A 14,008-nucleotide genomic window follows, 5' to 3' on the forward strand; every position below is an offset into this window, starting at 1 on the left:
GGTCAAATATAGAAACGGAACTCGGGCAAACAAACCAAGATCGAGCAGTTGGCGAGTTTTACTGTAAACTATTCACTGACCTTGACCTCAGTTCAATTAGTAGATCTAGCAACCTAGGAAGGACGATGGAATCTCTCACAAAAGGCGCAAAATGAGTAGGACCGCTATACAGGAAAAGCCAAAAAGAAGTGGAAGGCCAGTCGAAACAACAACGGTCCCCACCACCCCCTCCCCAAGTGGAAACTAATGCCTATACTGCGACTGACGAGTTGCACCGGCGTACAAAACAAATTATTATTGGCAATCCAATCCCGTGCTAGTGCATTAACTGCTGGGCACCCTGGTAAATACTTCGATTTAAATCTAGCCACATGCGAATTATTATTGAGAAGAAAAATGGTCCACGAAATGTGCATGCCATTTCGCGTCTAACCACCGGAAAACCGCAGGATTTAGGCTCCAGTTATCTCGGTCGGGAAACCTACTGAGCAAATCGGCACAGGCATTCTTGTCAAGGGTAACCACTGCGGCGCTAAAGGAAAAGATAATGAGAGGCAAAACTTATATATGTCACTGCTGCAACCTGCTGCTAATCCGGCTTGGGACTCCAACAGCAAGGATACGCGAAGCCCCGATATTATCCGGATCCACACAGACTTTCACCCTCGGACGGCGCAACCTCTTAGCCTAAGATTGCAAAGCGACGATTACTGCTTTAATTAAGTTCGCGATAAGTGGAACTCGTGCCAATGTCAGCCAGCTTAAGCATGCCATGCACTGGGGGCATGGTCACGATGGCCGGAAATGCCTTTATTCAAGTACACTGTAAACAGACGTGGAACATAACCCGCCACATTCTAACAAGGGACTCATGAGCCTTTTCAAACAATAACAAGTGGTACTGGGGCCGAAGCATTCTCGTCCCCAGAGCCGCCTGGTCCTCTTAGCCGCTGGAGGCTGGGCACGAGGACCAAGTGGCTCTGGGGACACAGGATTACGGAAGTCCTAGATTCTAGGACTTCCGGTATTCATGTATAAAGTCTTGAAATGTCATTAACTTTAAAGAGAATAACATGGCGGCTGCTAGAGGCGATAAGTTTATCAAGATACTGGCGAATGTTCTGCGTCTTCTTATTTTGGAATCGATTTCTCTTCGTGGGCAGCTTGTGAACGCAATTAGAATTATTGTCGAAAAAAGGAGGGATGTGTCAGGTGTCTCTGCCTTCGACAAATCCTTGATATTCGAGCTTTTGCCCTTTGTTTTGACTCATGGCTGGAGGTCAGTGATTCCATCATTTTGGTCGCATCGCGTCGCCGTTGAATGCGCTGATGCGGGATCAGATATCAAACTTTACAGCATGAAACTATCATCTGCAATGATTCTTTGAGGCGAATCGTTAGACTTCTCTGTATCCCAAATGGAAGGAATATTAAGTGTATTTAAGTATATTGAAAAAAAAAAAAAAAACAGGAAGATTTCGGACAGTGGTGATCGAGATTAGGGAAAAAATCAAAGCAGCTGTAGTTGATGAGGCACATCTCATTGCAGAATGGTAACAAGTTTTATTTTTCTTCTTTTCACAATAAACATATAGATACTCTAGAACTATATACTTTGTGATCAGCCTAAATCACACTATACAAACCTGTGAGGGTTAATCTTGTACATTGTTATGCAAATCATTAGTGGGAAAATCACTACAGACGACTACAGTATGTTCACATTTTTAGGATGGACCTAGCGTTTCGAGGGCTCAATTTATAATACAGATGGACCATCTGATAAATCATTCAATATTTTGTTTTGTTTATTACACCTATTTTAAAATCACTGGTGATCCTTGCAATCTGATCACACTATTTTTTGTCTCCAAATTGCATCCCTTTAGCCCATGAAAATAAAATAAAATAGTAATAACCACTTAAAAAACAGGTTTCTTGAAGCAGATCAATAAATATTAACATTGACAAAAAAAAAATGCGATTTCAAAATGGGTGTAATAAATTACTAAATATTGAACTTTGCACTCCACTCAGTTCTATTAACAATTATACTTTTAATAATTTTAATACATGAATGCCATTAGAAGGATAATCTGTGCCCATACTGTTATACACAGATGACTGATTATCAGGAAAAACTAGTAACACTCCATCTCTAGTATTTATGTCTGCAAATTAACTACCATACAGATTCATCGGGTTGGATTATCCATCTGTGCTATAAATTCACCCATTTTGACTTCAGCACACATTAACTCATTCACTTATTATATTACACATTGACATTTGTGTGTTTAATCATGTTATCTGTCTGTAGCCTTCAAGACACTTATTTTGAGTTCATTGGGTTCAATGAGTATTCCAAATATAAGATAAATTAAAAAGTTGTTCTCACAAAGACAAAATGTTGAATGCAATTTCTATTATGACATTAAGTACAATGAATTTTCATATTTAAAGTGACACTTTTTATGTCTCAAAGATAATTCTAGCAGTATTAGATTTGAAGGGATGACAGTGCACATGTAAATTATTTGTGTTGCCCTCTTCCACTTTCAAGTAGGTAATTTCCCAAATTCCGCCACCACCCCCCCCCCCGAAAAAAAAAACAATCAGAAAATGGATGTTGCAAAACTTAATAATATTCATAGGGAAATAATTATTTTTAGACCTGTTCCTAGGTATGCTGGGTGTCATGTTTCCAAATGTACCTATAGTTGAACTGACAGTACATAACAGCAACAGAGAAAACGAGATATAATTTCAAATTCCTTAGAGATGGTGGATCCTGTCATCGTATCATCGAAGTGAACTCAAACAGAAAGAACATATTTTACACTGCTGCTAGATACCAAGCCCTTCTTGCTGCCTTACATCGCAAAGCTAAAGGAGCTGAGAGAGATGTCCCTTACTGTGCTTTATTGCAAGTTAGAAATTTGTGGGGAATACTCCAGCCATTTGTGATGGTCACTTGGGCGAGAAGCAGTTTGCAGCGATAGGCTCGGGAAATTTAACCATCCAATTGCGTAGAACTGCGAGCTCTTTCACTTTTGTCTCAGCCAACGAAAGCTCCTGTGAAGATAGACTGTTTTTCATTAAAGACTGCAATTCGTAGATGTTTTTTTATCTTGTGAAAACAAGGTTGACAGAGTTTTTTTAGGAAAATTATCATCGAGCGAAACCGTCCCTTCCCGAATAAAAACTCTAAAGACTTTTGCCAACTCCACACCGTGTTTCCTTCATGAAACTATTGCCAGAGTTGTTTCTAATTAAAACCCGTTTGATTATAACACCTATAGATGTTTAAAAAATTTGCCAACGGCTTTTTCGAAGAATCTTTAGCGATTTTTTAGCGTCCGCCATCGTGCTGCATTTCTTTTTGACGCTACTTTTATTTTTCGCGCCAGGCCGCCAGTCGCCCATCCCACGTTCTGCCGCTAACATTTTCACTTCCGTTTTAGATTTCTTTTGTCAGGAACTAGCCAATCAAATCCTGTGTCCCCAGAGCCTCCTTTCCCTCGTGCGAAGGCCCCGCCGGCTAAGAGGGACAGGAGGCTCTGGGGACGAGAATGGGGCCGAAGGGCAAAACCGTAAAAGTAAAATATCTAACTACTCCATAAAAATCCCAGGAAAACACAATAGCTGCTGATAAGGCTTAAGAATCTCGACGGGCTGATATACCGTAGGTCCACCCCCCCCCCCCCCCCACCCCCCTCCAAAAAAAAAAAGATACAGCATTCCACGCTATAAAATAAGCAAAGGGAAAAATACATTCACTTTGAGAACATAGCCCTGCTTCAAGTACCAGGCAAAAAGCCAGAGAGTAAAACAAAGCTAAGGAACGAAGCAAACTTTTCTCGTCCTCGGTATCGAATGCCAACTCATCAGATATATATTCCGGCACAGTAGTCCAACTGTAGTCACTCGTCCGGCTATTTTAATAACTTTTATTCTCTTAGAGACGAGAGAAATAGCTTTCACTACAGGTCCTTCCAGCACGGCCTGGGCGTGCGCAAATTGCTGTTTATGTTGGCTTTACTCTAAAAATAGATATCTCGGTCGCGCCTAGCATGCTCAACGACGACTTCAAGGTAAGCGGAGTGCTGCGAACTACTTGTTAAAACTGTCCAAGTGTGAATGAACAAGAGACGAAATCTGCCTGGAAACAGATACCATAGACTTGGCGAACTTTTTATAAATCCCAGCTTGAAAATCGAAGGAAGAAACAAACCTTATCTCAACAAAACAGAAACGCGTGTATACTCTTTAGAAGCTGCCAGTGAAATGAAAATGTAATAAAGCCTGGCATACAAGTACTGGAGTGAGAGTGACCAACGGTACAAATACAACTATTTATACCTGAATAGCAGAGCGACAGAAAGTGGCTAAAATAACAAATTCTACATCCTTATGGGAATATTAAACGCATAGAAAGGCATTATCTTCTATACTTCATACCGACGATAATTTGCACCAGACTTTTTTCGCCTTCTTCCGTCTCCCTGATTCCGCCAGTACCAGTAGCCTAATAGGTTTGTCACGTGAAAATACATACCTCTTACTAACCGAGTTAGAGGTCCATAACTTACAGTAGGGACCGAGAATACGAGATTAGTATATATATATTATATCAGGCGCGCGGGAAAGGAACAACTTTCAAATTTAGTAGACCGTACAGTGAAATACGGTCCGCAAAATTGACCAATCACACCGCGCCTACTAAGTGAGAAAGATAATAAATTCCGATGCCTCGACGACAACATGTTACGGATTATTTTATCTACGAGGTTTTTTTTAATTTAATCTTCGTTTGGTATAGTTGTGTCTTGTTCGATTATTTGATTTTTTGGTCGTTTGAGCCTTTCCCTTTTGAGTTTTAACAAGAAGCTGCGTTCCTACGTTAAATAGGCCTTCGGGCGTTTGTTTATTCTTTCTTACCTCACCTTTCAACAACATTGAAACACAAATAACGATTACGTTTTAACTGAAGTTTAACAAAATTACGGTGATCACTAACAGACTTTGAGAATAAAAACCGACAACATGTACGAACATCCGCTAATCATAGCCAACGGACGGGAACTTTTGACCCCACTAGGCTAAACTTCCTTGTTAAGGACGATCACTGCTATGATTAACTGCAGTGCAAAATCTAACCTTTGGTGGAATGTTCAACTTTCACAGTTCACATGCGTAGAGGCGTAGTAACCCTTTCTTTGATATGTTTGTTTGGCAGGGATTTGGATGAGAATCAGTTGCAGGATTTGCCACCAGCAATATTTAGTCAAAATACCCAGTTGGAATGGCTGTAAGTAAGATTTGATTTGTCAGCGATAAGTGTAGGTTACTTCTACTTTCGTGTACAACATTGGAGAGAAGAGTAAGTCTGAATCAAGGAAAATAAAAAAAGTTATAGTGCTGGAAATGTTTTAAATGTAGCGTCATAATTATCTCACCTTTTCTAACAGTGTATCTTCTACAAGAGAACCCAGCAATCTATGAATTGGACTTAACGTTTTATAAGGTTTACAATCGTAGCAGAACGATGCCAGGAGGCAATTACAACAACCAAGTCACCTTAAACTGCTAGGAATGCGGAACTGTTGCAACAATGAACGCTCTTACAAGCTTACTTTAAGGTGACTCGAACCAGTTATTTTTTGGCGGTACCATCCTACTTTGAAGCTCTCTGATATCCCCACCTTTACTTTTATCGTACGTCTAACACATTAGCCTATTCCAGGCTCCTAGAGAGAAGCGCGAAGGAGAGGGCGAGGGGACGAAAACGAGGGGGGCTGGGCTGGGGCTTTCCCTCTCTTCCTCTCCCCCACCCCCGTCGTTTTCGTCCCCTCGCTCTCTCCTTCGCGCGTCTCTCTAGGAGCCTGGAACAGGCTACTAACACATAGAATGGATAACTCATAGCTCAATCTACAATATAGCAAAAAAATTTTGGCGATCGGAGTAAATGTCACGTGGTTGCTTTTTTTTGTGAGAAGGACTCTTAAACGCTGACAAACGTCAACAAATATCTAAAACTATAATTTCTATTGGCTACGCTACTCACTATCTTTTCTGTTGTAGATAGTGAGTAGAGTGAGTATCCCAACAGTGTGCAGTTGTCAAAAAAATGGCCACGTCTTCGTCGCGTTTTCCAATAACGAATTATTTCGAAGTGTCTGTGAAGAGGGTTTTCGGGGAATTACTTGTCGAGCCGATTGCAGAGAAGACAAAAAATGCAACGAAATATTGAATGAAGATTTTTCACGGTGAGAAAAGGAGTCGAAACAAGAGTTAAATGAATTTTTTCTTCATTTACACTTTTAAAAGTCGGCAATTTTATAATTTTGAAAACATTCAAAGTCGCGTTTCACTGACACATTCTTTTAGAAAACTTGGCTTCCAAAGGGCACTTTTACGTCGGTGTGTCTTTGGTTGTCATTAACAATAACAAGAACTCGGATACTCGTTTCAGTTTCGAGAGAATGAACGGTTTTTATTTACTAAAAAAAATCTGGAATGAAATGCAAGGGCGCGTACACAAAAGCCAATGCAATTCGACCTATTTATATCGTTACGGTATTCAATAAAAACGTGAACCTGTCTTGTTCAGTTTTGAACGACTAGTAGTTTTATATTAAAACAATTAGATTATTTGCTCTCGATTTCTATGCGTGATAGTTGATGAGAGCGAAACACGCGATAGAAATCTCGAGCTCATTGTTAAATATGTGCAACAGTTGAAATATAATTTAAAACTGAAAAAGTTGCTATTGAGATTCAAATAATAAATTTCAATAGAAGTGGTACAAAATACTCCGTGCACTTTAGCTACTCCCTAAGAAGCCGAATTTTTGCCCCACTATACGCCTTTCAGATTTTTTTTAACCTACCCTCATAAGATTGGGGTCGTGGTCCTCAAACTGGGATCAGGTTCCCCCGCCCCTCCCCTCCCCTCCCTTGTCTTCCTTCTCGCCTTAAAAAGGCTCTATAGGTTGGAATGTCAGTGTCCAATCAGAGCCAGCCCAGGCTCAATATCCCATAAAGGAACCTCGTATTGATATATTTAATGTGAAAAAATTCACTTCAGTTCTCAAAATGCTAGCATTTGGCCATACATGTACATGTGGAAATAAACTTTGCACTGTCGTCGCACTTCCCATACATTCAGCTTCAGTTTTCAGCTGAAGCGCGCAAGTACCCCATTTCGGCACCATAGTAATTTTTTCTGCACTTGCGAAATCAAATCTCACAAGTATCTCCAAAAGTCACTGAATAATGCGATCGGTTTTCCTCATTCACCCGAAATTCGACGTTTGAAAACCGTTTTAACTAGCTTTTTCGCATGCCATTGAATTTGCGGTAATTTCGGCTTATAAGAGATTTGAAACCGATTAATTTGAATATGGTCCGTGCACACTTCGGCCGATCTAATTTTTGATTTTTCCAACCAAAACGGAAAAACCAAACATCATGTCAACGCATGATGTTATTTATGTCGATACATTGACCGATTGTAGTCTAGGCACATATTTGTTAATCCGATGGTGGTCTGTCATGTGACATAACAGCCAATCGTGTGGAGAGCCAAATTTGTCCGCTAGTATAAAAGACTGGTCGCATTGGCAAGAATTCCCTCTTGCTTTCACCATCACAGCGAGTATATCTCCTGGCGAAAACAATTTTTCAGGCAAGTTGTAGCAGTTATTTTTGGTTAGTATTAGCATGGCTCATCCTAAGATTTTAATACTTGGGCATTCATTCATTAGGCGTTTAGAATACTTTGTTGCCGCAAACCCCAACCTTAACCATCAATTCTTGTTAACTGCCCTTGCTACATTCAAATGGCATGGTGTTGGGGGTAGAACTGTGGCCAAAACGATGCAATACGACCTCCCCGTGGTCGCTTCATTCGCGCCAGACATAGTTATCTTACAGCTGGGAACCAACGATCTTTCCCGGCTTGATCCTTTAGTAGTGGGTTCTGCTATTGAGGAGTTAGTAACCATTTTGCACGACACGTACAATGTTAAGCTTGTTTGTGTATGCCAAACCCTTCTAGGATCCAATCCTGTATTTAACGCGCGTGTCCGCGCGCTTAACAGCTATGTTAAAACGTTCCTGGAGGCACTCCCTTATTCCTTTTTCTGGGGTCATAGGGGTTTTTGGAATTCTTCCCAGAGATTTCTCGCTCGTGATGGTGTGCACCTAAATAGACAGGGGCAATATAAGTTTTTTCGGAGTCTCAGAGGGGCCGTTTTGAGGTCATTGCGTTATTGTTCACGTGCCGACCACTAGGCCGGACTATTTGTTTGTAGCTAATCCAAGCCCTTGACTTCCTTTAAATATTTGTACAGTGTACATTTTAAACCAAGCCGTGTTTTTGTTGCCTCGTGATTCAGCTAATTTTTGCTGGCAGGAATTTGCCGCATACATATGTATAACTTGCTGCTCACGTTGGCTTTATCTGATTGTGGTTGGCTAATCATTTTAGCCACCTGTGTGCACAGTACATTAGTGTGCCTTTGTTTTATACCGGCTTTGGTTATTATCGTTGCTTGCAGTATACCGCATAAGTGTACAATCCTTTTTGATCGCCTATTTCGGTAGGTGTGTCCAATGCACTGGTATTTCTGTCAAGCTTATCGATTTATTGGTGAAAATGGGCTTTGTTAATCTCCCAGGACAAAACGTCGTCGTATCAGTCAGTAAACAGCTTTTTCCTGTTTGCACATACCGCAAAAACTTGGCGGTTACTTTAATTAATTCGGCCCCTCTGAGGTTGTAATTTTCCCGCTTTCGCTTCCGTTGCATGTGGGTTAGGGCTGTCCGCCAACATCCGTTATTGTTTAGTTTATTTCTTCTCGCTGCATCATGCCACCTAAGAAGCGTTCTGCTGGTCCTGCAAGACGTGCTAAGCGTCTTCGCCCGTTGCCTGCATCTGATCTGCAAGTGGCCGAGCCAGCTACCATGCTACAAGTTCAACCTCCTCCAGCCCAGCCTCCTCAAGGCTCGGGGATGGTCCAGTTGAATCTTCAAGCGCTCACCTCCACGATTACCGCTGCTGTTTCTGCAGCCGTTAAAGATGCCTTGGCCGTGCAGCCCCTAGCGAATGTCTCTGACAGCCACCCCACAGCAGACCGTCAAGTTGCTCATGTGGTGGACGAGGAGGTTACCAACCTTACAGAACTCACAGGTACGCAGTCCACAGATCCACAACTTTCTACCTTGGGTGCTGGAGATCAACCCCGTCAGCTATTTACCAGTATCGGTATGAATTTAGGTGCTAGAGTTAGTGCTAAAATCAAAGCCAAAATCTGGGCTCATGAATACATTGATTTTGGGGCGTTATTGTCAGTAGCTCCCCCCCGTGAAAAGTATTCCCTTTCAATGACCTCCACTGTGGGTGCCTCGGGTCAACCCCAGCTAACACTTGAGCCTTCTCACACGCCAAAAAAAGTGACCAATATACAGCAGTGGCTTACTGCCTTTAACACTTTTGTAACCATTTATTCAGAGAAGGCTTCTGACGACGCCCCAAAACTAATGAAATATTGTGAAGTGGTGCGTGATCTGTCTCAGAAATCGGCGGACTGGCTTTTTTATGACGAGCAGTTTCGCTACCTAAGGCAATCCTCCCCCGAAAGCTACCCTTGGGATCAGATCCACTGGGAGTTATGCCTGCGGGCAATGACCAATTTTCGGGGCAAACCTCAATCATCCGCCAGTGCGGATAAGGTAAACCCACGAGTACGTTTTCGTCCCTCCAACAACAATTTCCCAAAAGGGACATGCTGGACGTTTCACGCTGGAAGACAATGTAGGGGATGTCAATATGAGCATGTTTGCTTTAAATGCCATGCCAAACATCCCGCCAGCCAATGTCAGGTCTCACCAACCCACCAGCGCTCCAACGTTGGCAAATCAGGATCGCCAGTTATTACTCCAAGTGTTGGACAGCCCACCAGTCACGCCCGTAAAAGCGGACCGGTTTGAGGCTTTATTAACCGGTTATACTCCAGCCCTTAAAACCCTTTTAGTTAATGGCTTTCGGTACGGTTTTCGAATTTCTTACATCGGCGAATTATCTCCTTTTGAGTCTCCTAATTTACAAAGTGCGCTACAGAGCCCGGACGTTGTTTCAGGAAAATTAATGAAGGAAATCGAAGCTGGTAGGGTTGTGGGACCTTTCAAGGCTCCCCCTTATCCTACTTTTCGCACTTCGCCCATTGGCTTAGTTCCCAAAAAAACTCCTAACGAATTTAGATTAATTCACCATTTATCATACCCTAAAGGTTCTTCTGTAAACGATTCCATCCCCGATGAATGCTCATCAGTTCATTATGCTACGATTAGCGATGCCATTTCTATTCTAAAAAACTTCGGGGCCGGTTGTTTTTTGGCTAGAACGGATATTAAGTCCGCATTCCGTATTATTCCTGTTCACCCGTTGGAATACCCTTTACTCGGTATTAAATGGGCGAATGAATATTATTTTGATCGGTGTCTAGCAATGGGTTTGAAGTCAAGCTGTGCTATTTTCGAAAAATTCAGTTCTTCTTTGGAGTGGCTTGCCACGCAACACTTACATGTCTCTGCCGTTTTACATATTTTAGACGATTTTTTGTTTATTGCACCTAATAAAGATAAATGCAGCAAAGATCTACACCATTTTCTCGCTATGTGCAAATTCCTCGGAGTCCCAATTGCTGACGAGAAAACAGTGGGACCAGATACCACTTTACAATTCGCTGGCATAGAGCTTGATTCTGTGCATCAGGAGGCCAGGTTGCCGCTAGACAAGCTTACCAAATGTCGCACCTTACTTCATCAATTTTATAAGAAGCGCTCCGTTACTCTGCGCGAGCTGCAATCTTTAATCGGCCTGTTGAATTTTTGTTGTTCAGTTGTCATCCCAGGCCGTGCATTTTTACGCCGCTTAATTGACCTTACCACCGGTCTGACACGCCCTCATCACCACATCCGTTTAAACAGAGAAGCTAAACTTGATATACGCATGTGGTTAGACTTTCTAGATAATTTTAATGGCAGGGCATTTTTTCTGTCAGATCGCTGGGACAATTCTTCTACACTTGAATTATATACAGATGCCGCGGCATCAAAAGGTTATGGTGCGATATTTGGAAAGCACTGGTTTGGCGGCGCTTTTCCTGACAAATGGCACAGTTTCAACATTACTTTCCTCGAGTTTTTTCCCATTGCTATTGCTGTCCACATTTGGGGGACTAGCATGGCTAACCGCTGCGTGCTATTTTTCACCGATAATGCTGCCCTCGTGGACATTATCAACAAGCAAACATCTAAGCATAAGTCAGTAATGGTTCTTCTACGTGACCTGGTTCTTAGTTGCCTACGTTATAATATTTTATTTCGTGCTCGGCATGTTCCTGGCTTGCAGAACAGCCAAGCCGATTACATCTCCCGATTTCAGGTAGACAACTTCAAGGAACTAGCGCCAGAGGCAGACGAATTCCCAACAACAGTACCAGCGAACCTTCTACCGGAGAGTTGGTCACTCACTTGAGGGATTTATTAGGCTCAGCTCTAACGGCCGGCACCAAAAAATCGTACCAGAGAGCATGGGGGTCGTTTCAAATTTTTTATGAACGTTTTTGTGGGTCATCAACCCCCCAGCTACCATTATCTTCTCACCAATTAGCTCTTTTCATATCTTACCTATCGGCAAGGAAACTCGCACCTTCTACGATTTCTTCTTATCTTTCGGCTATCAGTTATGTTCACAAGATCAAAGGTTATTCCGACCCAACTAAATCGTTTTTGATTCATAAGCTGTCAACAGCTTTAAGCCGCCAGCGTTTGGCTGACCTCCGTTTACCCATTACTCGACCGGTATTGCACGAGCTTATTAAATCTCTCCGTCACACCAATTCATCGGCCTTTCAACGTTGTCTTTACTCCGCGATGTTCTTATTAGCCTTTTACGGCTTCTTTCGTGTTGGTGAACTAGCGGCTAAGAGTGTGGATCGTGTCGATTCCATATTACAATTTAAGGATTTAAAATTTTTGGTACACAATGGCCAACCACAAATGATTAAGATCATTATTACCGCATTTAAGCACAATACCGACCGGAAACCCTTTGAAATCTTAATTGAACGCGAGGAAACTCTGCCGTTCTGCCCCGTGCAAGCAATGGTAGAATATTGCCAAACGCGAGGGGTCCTACCGGGCCCGTTATTCTGTCGACAAAACCTCGCACCTATTACGGTCTACCAATTTAACACCGAACTCTCTCGTTGTTTACACTTTTGCAGCCTTGACCCTAGTAGATATAAGGGCCACAGCTTCCGAATTGGCACTGCTTCGCTTGCGGCCGATAAGGGTTTCTCGGACGCTCAAATCCGCACTCTTGGCCGCTGGAAATCTGACGCTTTCAAACTATATATACGCTCTGAACGCCTTCACGCCAATTAAGTCTAATACTGTAGGTAGAACAGGTCACGCACCAACTCAATTCTATCATTTTTCTCTCTGTGTATGACTCCAACAAATGTAGGTCAGACATGGGCTGCTATCATTTCTGGAGAGTTATAAGTACTATGCTAATGACAGTGACTAGAGTGATCATGTAGGACAGACATGAGCTACTTATCCTCATCATATTTACATATTTGAAAGTACAGAATAAAATAGAAAAAAAAGAAAATGGTCAGAAAAATCGATCATTTTTCCATTTTTCTAATTTTGACGTTAAATTCAAAATACAAAAAAATACCTTTAACGGCTCAAAAATATTTTGCTACTTTTTTATTTTCTTGTTATTGTTGGAAAAGTAAGAAAAATAAAGTAATCTCCGAGTCCTAGATCATTTTTCTATTTTCAGTTTTTCCTCAAAAAATAGAAAAACCAAAAAATGAAAAAAGGCTATTTATTCACACTATTTTTTCATTTTTTCCATTTTGTTCAAAAAATGAAAAAATAGAAAAATGGCATAGATATCGTCCAATTATCCATTATTCTATTTCCACATGAAAAATGCCACAAGGATTTCGACCGAATTTTCTTTTTTTTTTATTTTCCATTTTAATCTATCGTAAGTTTGAAAATTGAAATATGATGGATTATTATTATTCGATTATTCGATTTGCACATGACAAATAGAAAAAAGTCACAAGAATTTCAACTGAACTTTTATTTTTTATTATTATTATTTTTTTTGCTTTGTTTTTTTCATTTTAATCGATCGACAGTATGGTGGATGTTAGTTAAACCAGGAACGAAAACCACGAACGCCGATCCGGGAACGGGGAACCGGAAACGGAGAACGGAGAACAGGTGTCTGGGAACGAGTGTACAGCGGTAATCCCTATAAGAATTTAAAATATGCTCTTTAATGCAACTTAAATAGCGCCTTTAAGGTTTATCTCAGATTTTTTGGCAGATATTGAGGGTTAAGAATCATAACAGGAATTAACAGTGATTGTCAGTAAAAATCAAAGAAATCGTTGCCAGGGTCAAAAATCGATTTCGCTCATACTTTGTCAGTTTGAAGGCCTAGGTAAATAACTGAAGGATATACAGTTAGTTTTTTTTTAAAATATTACATATAGCGGCAGAAAACCGCGAAAAACGGTCACCCTACGGCAAGCTCGGATTTTACCTCGCGAGAACTCGAGATTTTCACTTTTCAGCTTCTCGCTACACAGACGTTTACATAGCTGCGAATCTTTCCTAGGTATAATTGAATACATTGATTCTTCGTCTGTCTAAACATAGCAATTACTTTCATCTTTGCTCGTTTGTGAGCGAACTGAGCTCGAATTAAGTAGACACACTTTTCTCAATTATGCAAAAGTCTAAATAGCCCAAACTCAGAGAGGAAAAAAGCTGACCGGTAGTGGCTCAAATGTTTCGATATTTTAACAAAGAACATTTCAGTCATTGACTTTTAGGTTTGCGGTTTTAAATCGTAAGGATCAAGCAGCCCTTTTGCGCGAACGCCGATCAAAGTTCAATAAAATTGTTT

The 14,008-nt window shown here is 41.2% G+C and overlaps 2 protein-coding genes across 4 annotated transcripts in view; both read left to right on the forward strand.

The window, feature by feature from the left end:
* The window catches only part of LOC146489148 (uncharacterized), a 265,653-nt gene that overhangs the window by 39,463 nt on the left and 212,182 nt on the right, over positions 1–14,008 (forward strand). For all 3 annotated transcript variants that reach the window (XM_085106569.1, XM_085106560.1, XM_085106577.1), the window contains exon 7: positions 5,240–5,311. In XM_085106569.1, coding sequence (XP_084962695.1) covers positions 5,240–5,311 — 72 coding nt within the window. The remainder of the gene's footprint in view (positions 1–5,239; positions 5,312–14,008) is intronic.
* LOC146489150 (uncharacterized) lies at positions 7,672–12,160 on the forward strand. Its single transcript, XM_085106588.1, has 2 exons — positions 7,672–7,713; positions 8,854–12,160. Exon 2 carries the CDS (start codon positions 8,875–8,877, stop codon positions 9,994–9,996), a length of 1,122 nt encoding a protein of 373 aa, XP_084962714.1. The 5' UTR covers positions 7,672–7,713; positions 8,854–8,874; the 3' UTR covers positions 9,997–12,160.

This window comes from Pavona decussata, unplaced genomic scaffold (genome assembly GCF_977016875.1).
Source record: "Pavona decussata unplaced genomic scaffold, jaPavDecu1.1 SCAFFOLD_6, whole genome shotgun sequence".
Classification (NCBI taxonomy): domain Eukaryota; kingdom Metazoa; phylum Cnidaria; class Anthozoa; order Scleractinia; family Agariciidae; genus Pavona; species Pavona decussata.